The sequence below is a fragment of the Drosophila nasuta genome, chromosome 3 (assembly GCF_023558535.2).
Source record: "Drosophila nasuta strain 15112-1781.00 chromosome 3, ASM2355853v1, whole genome shotgun sequence".
Taxonomy (NCBI): Eukaryota; Metazoa; Arthropoda; class Insecta; order Diptera; family Drosophilidae; genus Drosophila; species Drosophila nasuta.
The window spans coordinates 33,095,983-33,116,557 of NC_083457.1; the positions used below are offsets into that span (position 1 = coordinate 33,095,983).

The 20,575-nt window shown below is 34.3% G+C and overlaps 1 protein-coding gene across 2 annotated transcripts in view; it reads left to right on the forward strand.

The window, feature by feature from the left end:
• Positions 1-20,575, forward strand: part of LOC132792259 (ecdysone-induced protein 75B, isoforms C/D) — a 111,817-nt gene that overhangs the window by 14,948 nt on the left and 76,294 nt on the right. The window contains exon 1 of one of the 2 annotated variants that reach the window (XM_060801536.1): positions 11,022-11,121. The exons of the other annotated variant lie outside the window; for it this stretch is intronic. Coding sequence (XP_060657519.1) covers positions 11,037-11,121 — 85 coding nt within the window. The 5' untranslated portion in view covers positions 11,022-11,036. Of the gene's footprint in view, positions 1-11,021; positions 11,122-20,575 lie in introns of those variants that run through there. 2 annotated transcript variants of the gene reach the window in all.

Genomic DNA, 20,575 nt, shown 5'->3' on the forward strand with positions numbered 1-20,575 from the left:
AGCAGGCACTTTGCCACATGGAAATGGCACCTACGTATACGTATACGCTACGTATACGTAATGTGTGTCACTCAATGCTCAACAACGAAACGACGACAAACAAACTCATGCATCACACTGGGGCAAGAGTGAGCGAGATAGGGATATAGCGACTGAGAGTGAGAGAGAAAGAGAAAGGGAGTGAGCGAAAAGTAAAATGAAAATAAATTGTGATGGTCAAGGTCGTTGGCGTGCGCTTTGCTTTGCTTTGCGCAATAAAGCGTACTACACAATACACAGGCAACTGGCAAAATGTGCAAAATAAATAGATAAACGCAAGACAAACAAGTGAAAAGTCGTTTGTCAGTTACACGAAAAGGGCGCGACTAAGAGATACCCCTTGAAGTTTTTCAATAAAGAAGTAAGAGATGAGCCTTTAACTTACATATAATATAATAGTAATATAACATAATAAATAAACAGTAATAAACAATGAACATAGAAGTGACAGGACTCATTTAAGAAAAGGGGCCCGACTTGGAGACACTCATTAAAAGTTTTTGAATGAAGAAGGAAGAGATGAGCTTTCAAATTAAACATAATAAATTAAGAGAAAATATTTGAAACTTGCCACTTATAAAAATATGCTCCTCAAAAGTCACTCTGGCAAATAAAGTAATAATAAATTGTTCGATGAATAATAGTAATAACATTGTAAAGAATGAAATTGTAAAATTCTGAATGAAACAACTTTTCAATAATTTAGTAAAAAATTCCAACTCTGGAGTACTATTAAATAAAGTAGCAGATATGTGCTTTCAATATAATAATAATATGAAAAATATAATGAAACACAAGACAAACTAACATAGTTTATAATTTTTCCATGCAAAAAACAGACATAGAATTTTACTTATAAATAATAAAGTGATATTTAAATGACAAAAGTTACATTCACATATTTTTATAGTATTTGGCTATGAATATTCTTTAGCATCTTTTACGTTTATCGGCCAATTTTAATTGCGTAGTTGCTATTTACATATTTTGCATTTATAGTGTATATATTTTATAACATTTCTAAATAATTAGTATGCATTACACGCACTGCAGGTGGCTGTAGTGTTAATTGACTTGTTATTGCACCCCAATTTTTTTATAGGATGACTATGAATTATTATAATTTTGTTCCGCATTCGACGTGTAATTGTTAGGAAATTTTGAAGATGCGGAAACAATGTATTTTGCTGAAAGTAAACAAAAGAAAACTTTAAAATTCTGTTCAAAAAATAGAAAATTTAATAGAAATAAAGCTTTAAATAAATTGATGTCTCTCATTTTCGAGATTGCAAGTTCAGCTTCATTATCCGTTTATTAAAAAGAAGAATGCAGGATATGAAGTCACTTAAGAAATATAAATTTCCTCTTCCTCTCCATTCTCTGCTTATAATATTGTTTATACAGACTGCATAGCCTTTGAGTTCTTAACATAGCTTATCCAATTGCCCAGCGAATAGTTAGTGCAAATAATAAAGTCAATTAAGTGTGAGTTACGATTAGGCCAGCTTAGCAGAAGTGGCTGAGGGCAGCTATTGACACAACCGAGCAATTAGTGCAAGAGCAAGTTTAATTTGTTGCAAGCTGAATGCAAAAATAATGTGGGTGTCCTTGCCACAGGACGAGGACGCGGGTGCAGCGGCCCGAAGGTTACTAACGATCAAGGGCAGCTCAATGTCAGTAAATAGGCGACCAAGTGGGATCCTTGAAATGGCATTGCAGGAAGAGAGGGGGAGACTTAAAGCATAGCGTGTTTGGTTTTGACTGTCAAGGTCCCAGTGGCACATGCAACGGAGCTTTTCAGCTGCGCACAGCTGTTCGCCTGTTCATGTTGCCTTCAGTTTTCCTATACTCTTTTTTTTTTGCTTTTAGTTGCGGCAACTGTTGCGTCCTTTGGCTGCAGCAACAACTTGTGGCACGACATGGCGACAGGTTGGCTCAGAAAGCTTTACGTTCCACTCTCTCTCACTCTCTCTCCTTACTTTTCTCATCCTTATTTCACTAACACTCATTAAATAGGGTTGTCATTACCCAGCGGACCAACAAGTGAAGATGTTTAAAAATAGTTGGTGAAAAGTATATAATATTATGAATGTTTTAAAAAAATTTAAAATGCTAAGGTCTCCGTGTTTTAAACTTATGAATTGACATATCAAGTTCGTTTCTCTGTCAAATTTAAAGTCGGAAATTTTCGAAAAAAAAGTATACAAATATTTATTACATTATATAATATAAAAAACCTTTTTTATTATTAAACATATTAAAAAAAGAATATTAAGTTCAGAAAAACTATCGTTCTCTGCTTTATTCCCAACAACTATCGCTTTACATATTGCCTACCACAAAAGCTTTGTTGCCTGGGTAGCTACAATTACTATGCAATGCATTGCAAGCATAGCTTTCTGCCTGCACTACACTTACATACATAAAAATGCAAGCGAGCTTTTTCTGTGAGCTTTGTCTAATAGTTTGGCATGCAACCTGCAGTTCTGCACTTGCAAAAGCTTTTCTATTTGATAAAAAGCTCCGCCATGCGCTGCAGCTTTGTTCTAGCAAATTTCAAATGCAGTTGCACTTTAAATAAAATATGTTGAAAGCTTTATTGATAACAAAAAGCTAATCGCTTTCAAACAACAAAATACATATGGGCAATTCTCTGATGTCGAATGCGACATTTGTACGCATTCAAACTGAAAAAAAACATGTGCCACGACATTATTTTAATTTTGTAAAAATTTAAACTTATAGCTCTCGGTTAGCACTATAATTGGTGCTAAGATGGATTTTGGGCAATTGTTCGTTTTCAAGAAAATTGCAAAAATGTTGCGCATTCGCACGCGACAAAAACAGAAGTTACTTTTTCAAAAACCAGTTCAAGCACTTATTTCAGCGAAACGTGATGAAAGATTTTAATGCAATTAATTTTAATGTATTATGCATATATTTATCTAAATAGTGTATTTGGTTTGACTTAAAAATATTAAGTTGTCTTTTTTTAAATTAAATTTTAATCACTGTCGCACGCGACATGTCGCACGCGACATTTTTCCATCATACTTTTTATGCTGTTTTTTTTTACTTTTTAAGTTCATTTGAAGAGCATATGAAGCATTTTCATAGTTTTTTAATATATTCAATATATATTTTTATTTTCAACTGAAATTTCATACTTTAAAAAATAACTTTAATAAAGGTAAACAAAACGAAATATATTCATAACATGTACATAAGAAACATAATTACCTATCTTAAATTACATCATTAATGTCAAAAAAATTTTTTTTATGAATATACTGTTCTAGTAGATTTCGTTTGTTGGCCATTTCAGCAAAACAAATTCATTTGGTTTATAACCGGTATACTGTGCACATTCATTCTATCATTGTTTTAATGACAAAGTCTCAATTGGCGCTTATGACATGAAATTTATATTATTTTTTGCACATAAAAAGAGTATGCATCATCTACATTAAAAAAAAAATAATTTAACGAAAAAAAATTTTTTGCCATGTCGCACGCGACAAACTTTCAAAAATTCTTAAAATGAAGTTGTGCTTATATTCATTCAAATTTTATTTTATTATATTTGGTAGCAAAAGATGTGTTTGGACACAATTTTGCATGCTCAATGGACAAAAACTTTAGATGCACTCATAACAAATGCTGTTTTTCACTGTCGCACGCGACAAAAATAGAAGCTGATTAGCTGAAAAGAAATTTACCGTTATTAGCTATTGCATCATTTCTTTTATATATTTTGTATATTCCTTGGATATTAAACAAGATATTAAACTAAGGGTATCAATGCATACTGACTCCCTTTAAGGAAATGAATCAAAACAAAACTTGCAGTAGAAATCTTCAAAACAGAACTTTTGCTCATCTTCGACTTTGCATTGAAATTTTTCAAAATGTGTTATGAGTAAATGGAAAAATCGTTTATATTAGTTAAATGTAATATTTTCCCTATAAACAAATGTGAAGAAAACATGCTTTTATAGAGTTTGAATTTTTTGGCGCCGGTTGCACTTTCTAGAGAATTGCCCATATGAAATAAAAATAAACAAAGTAAATTAAGAATAGATTCCAGTAATAATCATTAACGAAAATATAAATATTCAACTAAATGTGTTATAAAAAAGAATCACTTTTCACATAGTTGATAAATATTTCTCTCCATCAACGTTTTAAAATAGAAATGTTTTATTTTTAATTATAAGCAACCTAATCTAATAATCTTTGGGACTTAACCTATTTATAAACATTATTTCTATGCTATCTACGGTCGACTAGACCTTAACCTTGACCAAAAAAAAGAAATCACTCTAATTGCTTTTACTATAAGCAAAAGCATGAATTATTCCTCCACACATTTTCGTATACTTTTCTCGTGTTTTCCCTGCGACTAACTGTCATTAAATGTTGACCAAAAAGACATAAAGTCTAAGCAGCTTAGACAAAGCTGAAATTAGATTGCCCAAAGCGAGAGCGTGGGCGGGTCAGAGGGGTTGAATCATAGTACATTTAACTCTCACACACATTAGCACTTGTCCTGGACTTGTGTTCGCTCTCTTCTTCCGTTCTCTCTTGCCTTACTCTCATATACCCTGTTAAACCAATTTGATGAAAGAATGTGCTCTATATAATCATCTATGACTTATTGTGTTTACTATGGATTGCCTTTTCTAGGGTATCTTTGCGTCACGCATAGTTCAACTAAGACTTCGGATGTCGGTCGTCTTTGTGTTCGTGCGGCGTGTGTCGGATTTCGCTCGTTGGCATTTTCGTTATTGGCTTATATATTTTGATTGCCTGGCCTTGACTTTTAGTAACCTTTCGGTTCATTTTAGTGTTATTAATGAATGACGCTTGGAAATTCGCGGAATTTGCTCTTTCGCTCTTCTCTCAATGTTCTCCAATATTGTGCAGAAAGATTCAAGAAGAGTAGAGATGAGAACAGAATATAATATAACAGAACAGAGCAAACTGTCATTTATTGTTGTGTAATTGAATTTGTCCGTCGTATTGATAAGACGAAAATTCTCGCAAAAATAAACGCAACTCTAAAAGCTGACACTTTGCATATTTCGCATAAAATGCCGATTGTGTTCAGCACGTGGAAATTTCCCCCACCAAAGAGGAAGAAGAAAACACAATCCATCTTCCCCTTTCTCGTTCTCTTCCTCTGTCTCTGTCTCATTCCATTTGTTTTGCTTTCCCCACAGAAAAAAAACTTTCCGCACGCAATTCTCAAATTCATGGTCAATGTGTCAAACCCCCCAGAAGCAACTGTATATAAGTATGCGTGTGTAAAGTAAATGCTTACACATCCATACACACGCAACACTTGTATGTGTGCGAGAGACACCCATCCTCCCACCACCTCAAGCTCAATACACGCACTGTTGTGCTAGGCCTAAGTGAATTTCTCTCTCCTCACTCTCTCTCTCTCTCTCTCTCACACACGCTGTGTTTCGCTCCCCGTGGAAGGGTGGGTGGCCTGGGACTTTTTTTCTGAGCTAAAAATAAACGTAAACCGCTCTACTAACCCAAGCTCCCAATCTTGGCTCCCACACAATGTGTTGTTGTTGTTGCTGCTGCTCTCTACCGCCAACATTCTCTCTTTATTCTATACATAAATATGTATCTTTCTCCCTCACACCTGCAGGCTGTTGGCTGTCGACCTCTCTGTCACACATCGATTTGCTGCTTAGCATTTTGTTCGCACTTATTTTTTTTATTTATTTGACTTTTACGCAGTTTCTTTCCTATTAATTTTGATTTTGAACTTGGCCTAGCAAAGCGAAAGTGAAGCACATAAAAATGAATATTTCTAATCACTTTTGTTTGTACATCATTATAATCTACGCTTCCCACACACCAGCAACAGCTTAGACTTTACATACTACATATGTACATATGTACATGCATACATACTTATGTAAGTCTGTTGAGTCTATGTAAAGTTAGCAGAAGCTAAGCTTAGACCACAACCATGCGTTTGTATGTAAAGCACAATAAGCGTCTGTTAAGTTAGCAGCGGCAGAGACACACGTGTTTATTAAGCTCTTCGGCTTATTGGTACGCGTATTAGCAAACAAAGCACAGTCACCCACACATATTTCCCAGCAATTCGTTATAAATGAGTCGACCGCTTGGAATGTACACAAACACGCAAACATACAATATATATATGTATATATATATGTTTGCCTCAATACTTCCTTCAACGCTTTTCCGCATAATTTTGTTGTGTGCCCAAAAACGCAGCCAACTGTCGCACAAGAAAGTACACGCGTCCCAACAACAACAACAACAATGATGAGAAAACTGCTGATTAAATATACACCTAATGCTTTGGCAGTCTTATGTACAAAACTCCCAAACACATATACACAAACACATACACACACAGGCAGGCAGGCATACTTATGTTAATACATAGAACACATACATACAACAGTGCCGAAAAAAAGCAGCCGACACTTCACGAAAATAAACGAAGCCACACTCGTCGCGTCGCCTTCGTCGGCGTCAAATAAATAGGTGAACGACCGTCGATAATACGCGACCTTCAAAATAATCTGGGCCAAGTGGAATATCATCATCGTTTTCGCTGTTGATTTCGTTGTTGTTGTTGTTGGTGTTGCTGTTTCTCCTCTCTGTATATACAATATATATTTTTTGTATGTTCTACTCTGCTCAGCCTTTGAGGCACTCTCACTTGCTCACTCGCTAGCACTCTCTCTCGCTCTTTCGTTCTGTCTATATGTTGCCCACACTCACACACTCGCACACGCACAGCACACGCACACGAGGCAACTCTCACTCTGGCATACATTGGACCTGCCCTACCTAAGAGGAGGCGCGCCTAGGCAGAACAGAACAGAACAGAACAACACTCAACTCAACTGTGCGACGGCCTCTTGATGTGAAGCGAAACACTTTGTTGTGTAGTTGTCCAATATTTTTGTGTATTTCTGTATAAGCTCATTATTAGGTTATTTTTCTTTATTTCTTGTGAATAGCAAAGCTTTATTATAAGCATATGCTTATAATGCAATATAAATAAAGTATGCTTATGCTTATAAAGTAATAATTTCCTTAACTCCATTTAAGCAACTGGGCTTCCTAATTAATTGATTGTATTTATTGTATTTATTATGATTTTCAACAAATCAGCTTAATGTCTTTATTTGAAAAATAATAAAAATAATTTAATTTATAGAGTTTTTTTTGAGTATGTATTTAAATTTGTATGTAAATACGTGTTACTCATTATATTTTCTGATGAGGTTTCTATTAAAATTTAGTTTTGGGTATTATTCATTATATTTTCTGTTGAGGTTTTTGTAAATACTTCTTGCCTTAAATAGTCTTATATAACATGTTCCTTATATTAATTTATTAATGAAGAAATTACAAAATACTCTTATGTGTAATTGAAATTACGTTTACTTCAAAAATTTCTTTAGAATAACGTGTTCTTATAACAGGGGAAAATAGAATCATTAGCAATCTTTTTAAATTTCCGAAATCACCAAATATATTTTTCCTAATCCAAATCAGTTCTGACCAACTGTTTTGTCTCTATCTTAAAAAAAAAAACACATTTTTCAAATTTAATATTTATATTTTCCAAAATAAACTTCCAAGTAACCTTGATAAAGCTTCTTTTCTGAGAAATCAGATCGAAAAAACTATTTTTTTAATTTCTATGAAAAGTTTTATTGCTATTTGCAAGCTTCACTTGATTTTCGTTTGAATCAATAGAGTTCAGGGTATTTTTAGAAAACGTTGTCAAGCCGAATATGAATGTAACTGTTGTCGCTAGTTTAATTAAAAATGCACAATTTTTCTTTTATGATCTCCCAATGCAGCGAACTGTTAATGGATGCTGCTTTTGTGCTATTTGCATAGTTGCTAACCAAATGGCAACTACTCACACACACACACACACACACACATGTAGTTTATACAGTGCACAGTTTACGTCCTTGCCCGATTTTCCGAGTTCAATAAACGCAGAAGGTTACGTTGATGCTGCCTCTGCTTCTGTTGTTGTCGCCTGGGGTGGGTTGGATTTGTAAGCCTGCTATAAAATGGCCAAGCAGCAGCAGCAACTGAGATTATGCAGCTAAATGAATACAAATCGTGGTCCTGACTGACTAAGAGAACAAACAATGTACAGTCGAAACTATGAAAGTTAGAAAGCTGAAATTTATACACAACAAAGAAATTTAAATAGGACAACGTGTCTCAAAATTTCAGCTACAACGAAGGCAAATTCGGGCTTAAAGTTCGTACTGTAATTTCGATTAATGTACTTAACTCCTGAGTGACAAAGAGAACTTACTATGCATAGACCAAACTATGAAAGTTAGAAGACTGAAATTTATACACAACAAAGAAAATTAAATAGGACATCATGTCTCAAAATTTCGTTAAATGTACTTTATTCCTGACTGACTAAGAGAACTAACTATGTTTAGACAAAACTATAAAAGTTAGAAGACTGAAATTTATACCCAACAAAGCTTTTGAAATAGGACAGCGTGTGTTAAAATTTCAGCTACAACTGAGAGAAATTCTGGATCAAAGTTCGTACTCTAATTTCGATTAAAATGTACTTAACTCCTAGCTGACAAAGAGAACTTACTATGTATAGACCAAACTATGAAAGTTAGAAGACTGATATTAATACACAATAAAGCTTTTGAAATAGGACAACGTGTCTCAAAATTTCAGCTACAACTGATTCAATTTGGGGGTCAAAGTTCACATACTAATTTGGTTACATATAGTGCATATGTTTGGAGTCTGCGGCTAATGAAATTAAGAGTGCTTTTGCATTAAGTGCAACACCATTTGCAGCTGTCGCTTTGGCACGCTTAATGAAGCGGCAAAATAGACAAGCGACTAACCCACAAAAAAAAAAACTGAACAACCCAATCGACCCACAATCGGGCAAACAGCTACAGCAACAAATGCAACGTGCTGCAAGCAAAAGTAACAAACACAACAGAACAAAACAGAACAGAACGTCAGCAACAGCGACAGCCACAGCGACTATGCAACTGACCCTGAACTCGTGCAACGACACAGAAAACTTGCCACACAACAGCATGGGGCACTCGGCAATTTGTGTAAAATGCTCCGTTGTTGTTAGTAGGGCGAAGGGGAGATAGAGAGGGGAGGAGTGTACAATAGAGGTTGGGCTGCATTTGGTGGACGAGTGGGCGGCACTTGGGTCTGGGTCTGTCTGTGTGGCAGGAATAAAAAGTTCAAATACGTTCGCTGACATTTTGCAGCAGCTCTCAATGTCGCGTTACTAATCGCTGGCAGACTGAGCTCTGCTCACAAACACACACAGCTCAAGGATTTACTTGGTATATCCTACATGATATGACACAGATACACAGCTACACAGATACAGATACAGCCAAAAAGATTGGCTATGGTTCTTCTTTCTTCTCTTTTTTTTTTTGTGTTTGGCGCGCCTTCGTCACGTCCCTTTTGCTCTGGCACTTTGGCCATATAATTCGTGGTTCGTCTTGCGGCCTTGAATAATTCTTCTGTCATTGGCATTTTTGCAGTTCATTTAACTTTATCGCCTCGGTAGCATAATGTGGACCACTTCGATTAGTTGGAAGCAGACATTGCAAAATGTGATACAAAAAATTGGGCTTAACTTAAGTAGAGGTTCATTTTAAGCTGCCCGTTAAATCAATGTTAAATATTTGTTGAGAAACATCAACAAGTAATACTAAAATTTACTTTTTATTGAAACTATATTATTTTAGTTTCTTTATTTATAATTTTCTTTATCAACAATTTTAAATTTTCGCACCAAAGCGCAAAAAGCTTTTCAATAGGCGACTTAGATTGCAGCCCTCCCCCAATTGGTGGCATTTAACAGCGCAATGAATGCTTAACATTAACATTTTTATGTTAACAACAGCGCTTTTCAAATGTGACCACACAAAATTTCCGTTACATGCGCTTGAGCATTCTAAATAAAGCAGCAAACATTTCAAAATAGAAAAATACTTAAAGAAATTGTATTTTTAAATTTTTGCAATAAATTTAAATTTATTTAACATTTATAAATGGCAATTTCTTTACAATTTATCACCTTCACGTCAACTGTTAGCAGTGCCAGGCGAGCAGCTCACTCGCATAACAGCGCTGGTGAGCAGTGCCATTCTGAGCATAACAGTGAGCAGCACAAGCACCAATTTGAATTGTAACAGAACCTAATGAGCGTAACAGAGTAGAACAAGCGCGTGTACAAATTCGTTGGACAGCCCTGTGTGTGTAGTGTGTTTTGTGTTGTTGTTCCGGTGCTTGGCGCTCAAAAACTTTTCGGCATTTTTGGCGAAAATAAAAAACCTGTGAAAGTGCAATTTAAATTGAAATTCATAATTTCCCTCGCCCCCCCAATCAACCAATGTGTCATAAATCAAAAAACTAGACTGAAAAAGAACAAAAACAAAATATATATAGTATAGTAAAATATATATATCAAATTCTATCGCACAGAAATCAAGTAAATGTATTTGGGAGAGAAAGTGAATTAAGCATAAGAAATAATAATGTTGAAATTAATTGTTGCATTTATTAGATGAAAATGCATAAAGACTTGTCCAAGAATAAAACCCGTAAAAAATTGTTGATGCCAATCAAAAGTGCAAGTGCTATTGTTGCTATTTTGTGATATTGAGAATTACAAATCTAGAATACAAATAGTTCTATATTCTAGAATTAATCATTAGCCAATCAAAAAAAATATAAAACGGGTTATCTAGAGACTAAATAGTATATTGAAATATATATTTTTTTGGAAAGCATTCAAGTGCCATAAGAAATTCGCTTAGTTGAGAGAGTTGAGAGAAAAAACAAGTGATAATAATAATATTAAAATCAATCATCAAACAATCAAAAAAACAGTAGTAAAATAAATTTTGTCAAACGCACAAGAAAAAAAACCTTAACTGAAAATGACTGTGGGAAGTCGAGAGGATCTTTTCGCTCAGGCCAAGCATATCGATGATACGGAACGTTTAATTGGTAGAGTTTTAGCTGGTGAGTGAATCACACTACTACCCTTAAAGCTAGTGTGTGTGTGTGTGTGGGAGTCAACTATGGCGAAATTACTGTCTAAATTTAATGTGCTAATTAATTTACGTACAAAAAGTTTCACTTTCTATTGCTCACATAAAGCAAAATTGTGCGCTTCTGCTTTGCGGTCATTGAACTCATTAACCCAAATATTCTGCGTGCAAAACAACAAAAAGAAGATAGCAACGCACAGCCTCATACCCTATAAAAAGAGAACACCAAAGAAAAGGGTGTTTAACTTTCCATCATTCGCTTCTATCTCATACTTTTTGATGTCGCGAGTCCTTTGAACTCTTAAGGTCATGCGAAGCTCAAATATGTTTTGTAAGACGTGTCGTATACTTAATATTGCATGACTTGTCTTGTAACGCATACGCCGCATTGTCAATAAACCAAATCGTATTTAATTATAAATGTAGCAAGTAAATATCAATAAAAATTATGCGTAGTAATATGTCAGACAATAAAAAAAAAATATTGAACAAAAAAACAATATATGAAACGAAACGAACGAGCGAGAGACGAGCGACAAATCGGCAAATCTAAATGCAGAGCCGAATGAAGTCATGAAAGTAAAAGCAACAACTACACACACACACACACATAGACAGCGACAGCGATGTCGACGACGATATCAAACGTTTTTGTTGTAAAATCTAGGCCATGGACTTGTGCGGTCGTTGAACTTGGCAAACGCTATTGGCTGTTTATACTTAGATAGTGGGTGAGCTGCAGAGGCAAGGGGGGAGGGGCAGCGTGTGGCGAGATGCCCGCAAAATTTCGCTTTCAATTGATAGGAAGGAGAGTGAGAGAGAGAGAGAGAGGGAGAGCTGTGATAAAGTCAAACCAAGTTGCAACCTTTCAACAAACCAACAAAAAAATGTTGCTCATACGCCATGAGTGGCAATTGTTCTACTACTAAGAAAACTGAAATTATTTCCATGCTTGCAAATATTTAGGACAGCATTTGACATTTCAAAAATACATTTTTTGTCTTTGATTTTTCGGCTATTCTAATTGAATTAGTTTGGTTGCAACGTTGACAAATATTTGGCAATTATTTATATATATATATATATATATGAGCATAGTTATTATCTGGCTTGCACTATCTTCTTTTTTTGCTCGCCTTAAACTTAGAATTACACGTCGGATGTGATAAGATAAGCGTTTTAGTTCCACTTCAAAACTCGATCACAAAAAAAAAGGTTTCAACTATTGCGACTCATGTCATATTCATTTCGGCAGAAATAAGAAAAAAACACTCTCCTTTATGGCTTTCGCCTACTTTGTGCTCTCTCCCACACTATCTCAAGTACGCACTCTCTCGTTGATGACTCTCTCTCTTTCTCTCTCGGTGGTTTTTTTTGGGGTTCTATGCGCCGTGGCTTTGGCCTTGGAATTGCTTTGAATAACTGCCTCGTTCATTGACCTGCGAATCGCGAATTGTGCTCATATCTGTGTCGTTGTATGTGTGTGTCTATGTGTGTGTGGTTGTTTGTGTGTTTATTTCCATTATCACCATAGTCGATGTACGCGACGATATGAATCCCCATACGCTATGTGTTGCCAGCTTTTTTGCCAGCTCGCCAGTCTCATGACCCAATAAAATTTGCCTGCCGAGCAGAGAGAGAGAGCGGGGGGTGTAAAGGGGGGAGGGAGTGCGCTTTCAATTGAAGCAGCGGCAGCAATAGATTTTCATGTATATGTATTTACCAACCAACCGGGCGTATACACAATGCATATATTACGTATACGCACAATCACACAATTAACTTGAATACGCTGCATAATTAATCCATTATTTGCCTTATTAATACGTCTTTTTTCCTTTATTGCAGGTAAGTTCTTGAGGACAAAATCTCAAATGCGTAAGTAAGAGAATTTTCAATGTGATAGAATCGAATGTCATTAGAGGTTTTTCACCTGGTTTCTATGTTTGCCAGATGCAACCTTGTTGCTTAGAACTGAGTCAAATAACTCATAAAAATAAACGTCTACTTATTAATGCACTCGAACAGTTTTGTTGCTCTGTTCTATGTGCCATGCTTCGGCCTACACAATTTGCATATTGCAATTGAAATCACAAAAACAAAAACAACAAGCAAAGTGCTCTCTAAGAGAGCAAGAGAGTCAGTCACATTCATTTCTGATTCGTTCGTTCATTCGTTCTATGCAATGCAATAAATAAATTCAACATAATTTTTCTTAATGTCATTTTTGCTTGTCGTCGTCGTCGACGTTGTCTAAGCAAACGGCAAAAACTGAGCCGAGAGTTGAATGCACGCGCAGCATTGTAAAGCAATAACCTCGATCTAAATTTACACACAGATACGCAACTACTCACACACACAGTCTCAGCAATGTTTTATAGTTGTGTGTCTGTGTTGAACTTGCACTCAATTTGTGTGTGCACATTGCACATACAACACTGTGCCACAGTGCAAACCGGCTCGAGTGAACGCAACAAAAAAAAGCTTTCAAGCGAGAGAGCTTTTTGCTATGGCGAACGGAAATGCCACACATCAAATTTTAGTATCACACTATTTATTTAAATTTGAATTATGAAATGCAGCTAAATTTATAATAGAATTACAAATTTTATGCATTCTTAATTAACACAAAATGCACAAACATAAATCCCTTGCCATTCGCTGTGCACATTCTCTGTGCTCCCGCTCTCTATTGCAATAGTTTGTTTAGAGGTTATTGCGAAGCGGGTCAATTCAGTTCATTCGCCTGTGTGCGCTCGTCGAGCGCCATATTGTAATCTGCACGTGACCTCGTTGCAGGCAGTCAGTCAGTCAGGCCTATTTTGTTGCTGTTGCTATTGCTGTTGCTGTTGCTATTGCTGTCGGCGCCGCAAATGCATTTGCTTTTGCCAGTTTGTTGATACTCGCTGTGTGTGTGTGTTTTATGCACATTTTTCTAGTCGCAGAGCAAATTGAAGTCGACAAACGTTCATGAACTCAATTCGGTTTTTCCTTCAAACGTGCAATGTGTGTGCAATGACGTCAAAGAGCAACTGTAAATTTCATATGCCTCAGCGAGCTTTTTTACAATATCTGCCCATATCTGTATTTCATTTACAACATATGCATAACATATAATTAAAATTATTAATTACAATTTATGCATAAATTATTCACTATTTCATTTCCCTCAAAATTAGCAGCAAAGCTTTTTTTTTAAAAATATTTAACAGCATTTTCAAGATTTGAAAACGTAAAAATATGTTGCATACTTTTGGGCTTGCTTTGAAAACATGCGCAGATGGCGCCACACAAGCACGCTGAGTGTATTGACACTGCACATAATATATGCACACAGATAAGATGGCGCGACATCTAGCGGCAGCTAGGAGCAACAATTCGCTTGAGCATAAAGCGACGAAGCAGTGTTGCGCGGTTTAGCCGCTAGAGGCGCTGCAGCTGTTAGCAGCAATTTGAAGCTTTTTTTTGGTGTGAAACTTTAGTTGAGCGGTAAGATTTCATAGATTTTAAATAATTAAATAGTCAATTAAATTAAAAATATGAAAATTTACATTAAATAACAATTTTTGCCGTTAATATTACATTTGGTAGTGACCCTAAAAGTATGCTTTATAATTACATCAATGTAAAATTAATTTGTGTTATTTTAGAAGAGATTCTAAACTATCCATAAAGACAGCCCTTTGTTTTAGTTATTTTAGATTTATTTGCGCCAGACTGAATCGAATTAGATTTGTTTTCTTCGATATGCAAATACTGTGCTATAAATTGTCTTACATATATTCACGTTGCGCATAAATAGATCAGATATTTTACGAGTGCGAGTGCGAAATGCGAGTTGTATTACGCATTCGCAGTTTGGTTAGCGAGTACCTGCGACAAGCCGCCCCCGCCTCCGCCCCCCTTCTGCGCTGAGTCATCTACAATTTAGATTGCCCTTAGTTATCGATACGAAATAATTGAGGCAACAACAAGTTTATGCGCATTACAAATTTATTTGGCCCTTCTCAATATACTCGCCTCTCTCTCTTTCTCTCTCCGTCTCTTGCAAACATTCTTGCTCACTCTCTCACTCTTTCTCTAGCTCCGTCTCGCTCTGTCCTCCCTTATGTTTTGTCGCTCTGTTAGCTTTTCTCCTCTGACTGCTTTCAAGGTTGTTCGGACATTGACATTTTCATTACTTTTTGGGCAAAAACAGAACAAAACCAAAAAAAAAGAGCCAAACTTTTTTTGGGTTCTTTTTTTTTTGTGCGTATGTGTGCGTTTCTTCATCTTCGCTCTTTGACTTTGTTTTGCTTATATCGTTTCTTTTTTTGCTGTTGTATTTTTTTTGTGTGTGTGATACTCTGTACCCATTAACAAGGGCGAAAAAGGGTATAATAAAGTGGCAGCAAGAGGGCTTCGATGACCCTTGGTCATGTCCAACTGTCTGTCTGATTGAAATGGATATCAAATGAGATACATCAAACAAATATACAGTGCTTTTTAATTGACTGTAGAATCGTCTTCGCTGTAGGTAAAAAAAATGTAATTAAATTTAATATTAATTTAAAAAGATCTTAATACTTTGTGGAATAACTAAAAGTACTTTCTAGCAAGGTTATAATATTGTTTACTTCTATAAATTTATTTAAGAAAGTAAACAACATTGCTTAAAGATCATATCTTAACTATATCCATAACTTTTCCAATGAAGTTTCTTTCAATAAATGTTTTCTTTACTAAACCTTAATTTCTTGTTGAACTTAAATTGTAATCAAATTTTTACCAAACTATCTATATTTTTTTATAACTATTTTCTAATAAAAGCTTCATTCATTGGACATTCTTGCTACCAAAGCTGTAACTTTTTGTTATTGTATATTTATTTTCAATATATGATATATTTTTTATTAATGATTATTATTGAATTTATATTTAAAGTCATCTTTACTATATCCATTACGTTTTCTTTTAAAAAGATTCATTCAATAAAAGTTGTGAACTTATAGTTTTTCTGCTATACTATATTTGTATCTAAATGATCTTCATATTAAGCTGTATCTTTTTGTTGATCTGCAGGGTTTCTTATAGTCGATCAGACTCATTTAATAATAAAGATTTTTTTTCATTTAACATTCTTTCTACTAGAATTTTAACATTTTGTTATACTTTATTTGCACTGAGATGATTTTCTTACTATTTAACTGCAGGCTCTCTTGCAGTCTATCAGACTCACTTAGATTTCTCTTCCCTAGAACTGTAACTTTTTGTTATACTTTATTTGTACCCAAATAATTTTTTACTAATCTATATATATATTTCTATAAACTACAGATACACTTAGCTCTCTCTTATCCAGAATTAGAACTTTTTGTTATACTTTATTTGTACTCAAATGATTTTTACAGGGTCTCTTGCAGTCTATCATACTCATTTAGAACTCTCTTCCCCGTTTCCTTTATAATGTTGCTGCATAAAATTTAACTAAAAGTTGTTAAGCGACCTGGTGTTGAAAAGTTGTTTCATTGCCTTTCATTTCTCTTTCTTTTGCCTGTTGCCGGTGGCTCTTGATGGCTCTCGTTGATTTTGGTGTCTCAGTGGCTCAGTGGTGTGTCCAATGAATATTTGGTTAGCCCCCAAAAAAAATGGCGTAGAACGTGCCGCGTGCCACGTAACAACGCCTACACCAAAATGTATAACTTAAATCTAGGCAATCAAAAATGTTTAACACGTTCAGTCTATCAATTCATTGAGTGGTCGAAGAAGCCCTTGGCTTTGGAGTCGAGTCGATGTCGATGTCGAGTCGCTTCCTTGCCGAAGTTCAAGTTCATTTTACGCATTTTAAATGCCGACTCCGTTCGTTGTGCATATCATTTAAATAAAATACAATTTTCGTTGCTGCTCTTTTTTTGCACCGTCAGTTTGTAATTTGTAATTGACACTTGTGTATGCTCAGCACACGACGAAACCACCGAAAAAATGCCTAAAAAAAACAGAAAAAAATGATAAAACGAAAAACTGAAAAAAATGGAAATGGGAGCTTGAGCCTAGGCCAAAAGTTGGCGCTGCCGCCTGGCAACTGAGCCGTGACATGGCCAAAAGTGTCTTGAACTCGTCGTCTAATATAATGCCAGCTGAACAATTACTTTATGACTTGCAAAAAAAGAAGGCTTAAAACAGTCGAGAAAACTAAGAAATGCTCTGTAAAGTTTAGCTTAAGAAAAAGCATACTTAAAACAAAAACTTAACTTAGAAAACTAAGCAAAAAATTCTTAAATTCTTTGATATATATTATTCCCCACTATATACCCTTTAAATGTTATATACAGGGTAGCGAATACAAAGTTCTCATAGGCACGTTGAATAGGCTTTGGCATTAGAACTTCAACTTGAGCTTCAGTTTCACTCTGAGTTTTTCGGCTTCAACTAGTCAATGACATCAGCAACCTTGTCTGAGCCTACAACAATTTAATTGTTAATAACATTAATCAAGCAAAAGCAAAAACAACAATGAAAACCTAGCAACTGAATTTGTTATTAGCATAATCGCAACTCTTAAACATTGTCTATAAAGGCAATTCCAACACGTGTAAGCGTACTTAACGCATCTTGATCACCTTTTTGGAGTCGTTTTTGGAAGTCAGAATTACTGCGAATAATTGTAGGTAAAGGGTGTTTCGGAATACGGAATACGGAAATAATAGCACTGATTAGTAACAGCATTTTTAACAAGTTTACAAACGTAATTTGATTAAAGTTTTGTTAAACGATTTGAGAGACTTGAAAGTAGAATAGATATTTTACTTTATGCACAAAAGTTTAATAGTAAATTTATTAATTATATTTGTCAATAAGTCTTTAATTTTAATAGTAAATATATTTCAAATTCAATGAAACTAAAAGTGATCTTTAAATTCGAATTGATCTTTCAAATTATATATGAAATTTTAATAGTAAATTAATAATTTACATTTCCCAATAAGTCTTCAATTTTAATAGTAAATATATCTGACATTCAATGATATATTGTACATTTTTTTTTTTTATATATCCCAATTATGCCAACAATTTAAAAAAAAAAAATTATAGCTTCGATAAGTTACAGAGTTTTAACAAGTTTACAAACGAAATTTGATTAAAGTTTTGCTTAGCAATTTGAGAGACTTGAAATTAAAATTGATCTTTCACTTTATGTATAAAAGTTTAATAGTAAATTTATTAATTACATTTGTCAATTGGTCTTCAATTTTAATAGTAAATATATTTCAAATTCAATGAAACTATAATTGATCTTTCAAATTACATATATATAAAATTTTAATAGTAATTACTTATTTTGATTTCCCAATAAGTCTTCAATTTTAATAGTAAATATATCTGAAATTCAATAATATATTATACTTTATTTATGTATCCCAATTATGTTTACAACTTTTACGGAAATAATAGCTTCGATTAGTAACAGATTTTTAACAAACTTGCAAGATTAGTAACTTGAAATTCGAATTCACATCTTTTAAATTATGTATACAAATTTATTAGTAAATATATCTTACTTTGTGTATTCCCCAGTTATACCTATGATTTTAATACTATTTATTTCTGAAATTAAATTATATTTTATATTATATTTATATTTCCCAATTTAGACAAAACTATTAAATAGTTATATCTCAATTTCATTGATATTTTATACTTTATTTATATTTCCCAATTAAGTCGTCAATTTTAATACCGAATATATCTAAAATTCAATGATATTATACTTAACTTATATTTCATTTAATTGAATTTGTTCAGCTTTGAAATTTGAGGTTCTAGCTCTATAAAAATAACCCAAAATTGAAAAGATCATAAATCATTCAAAATGATTTCCTAGAATGCTGAAATTGTGTTATTTCATAGCTGAATTAGAAAACGTTTCCTGAAGATTTTTTGATTTATCAATGCTTAAGAATAGCATAAGAAATTCTTGAATTAAATAAATGTTAAAGTTTAATAGTTTATCTATTTATATTTCATGTTCTAATATGGTGTATAAAGTGCCGTGTCTCTTTCTTAACGATGCCAAGCGCATTTCAGTCCCAACTCAATGACCATTAACCCATTTCAATAGACCGAAAAGAGCATGGCCAAAAGCAGGCCACGGTCACAGCGCCGCATGTGTTACATAAAAGTCGAGCAAGAGACCGACAGAGTGAGAGCGAGAAAGAGAGAGAGAGAGACAGCGACTGAAAGAAAGCAGGCACAAAAGAAAGCACTGCACAAAAGAAAGTTGCCGAGAGGCAAAACAACAAAACCAGAAATAAGAACGCGAGAAGCAACAAAAAAAAAATAACAACAGCAATGAGAAGACTTTTGATTTCAGATTCAGTGAGAATTCAATTCAATAAAAATTGTGTTGTTGGTTTTAGTTCTTCTCGTTGCTTAATGAATTGGCTTTTTAGTTAATGAGTTTAGCAGTTGTCAAGTGTAATTTGTTATGAATTTTGTGCCGTATTCATAAATTATGTTGTGTTTTAATAGAAGTGTCTTATCGAAAGATAAGCTGTGTTGGCACATTCTAATAAATGAATGTGCACATATGTTATATATACATACAACATCGAAAACCGAAAAATATCGTCACTGACCTTCGTTGCGTTTTTTGACCCAGGGCATTTAGTTTTTTTAGCCATTGTTTTGATTAAAAATTTGCTTTTATGATACTATATGTTATTTTTGCTGTTCGATGTTTGAACAAGTTTTTCAACAGTTTCGCTTAGAATGGCCAACATTTTTGTATTGTGTTGATTAATGAAAGTCGTAGCAGTTGAACCGGTTCCGCCTCAACATGCATATAAGATCATCATTCTAAGTTATAAACAGCACAGCTTAGTTGTCTATAAATGGTTCTATACACACATAGGAAAACCCCCAGCACGCATTCTAAATACAACATCTTCAAATTATGTTTATATCTCGACATTTCACACCCGCAACACAATTCTAAAACGATCTTAAGCGGAACCCAGCAAATGTTCCATTCTTTTACACACGCCTCGAACTATTTTCGTTAAGGTTTTTCATACCCTATAAACTGTTTCCAAATTTAGTTTCTTAGTACCTGATGTTTATTTCATCGTATCGTAAATATTTGCGCTGTAAATCGAAAAACAAACAACAAACTATGCGCAGAGAATATTAAATAAACAATATAGAAGTATTTTGATGTAATCAGATTTTACGACGTTAGTTATCAAAACCTGTAATTCTTTTTTGTTTTATTGTATTTTGTCATCGCAAACGGTTATTAAACCCGGAAGTTAATCAAGAAAGAAACTTTAATATTTTGCTACTGCGCCATCTGGCGCACTTTGCGGGCAACCAAAGTTTGCTTAGATAATCACTTAAGATAAACGTGTGTGTAAATATTAGTCGACATATTGGGGGGGAGTGCAAAC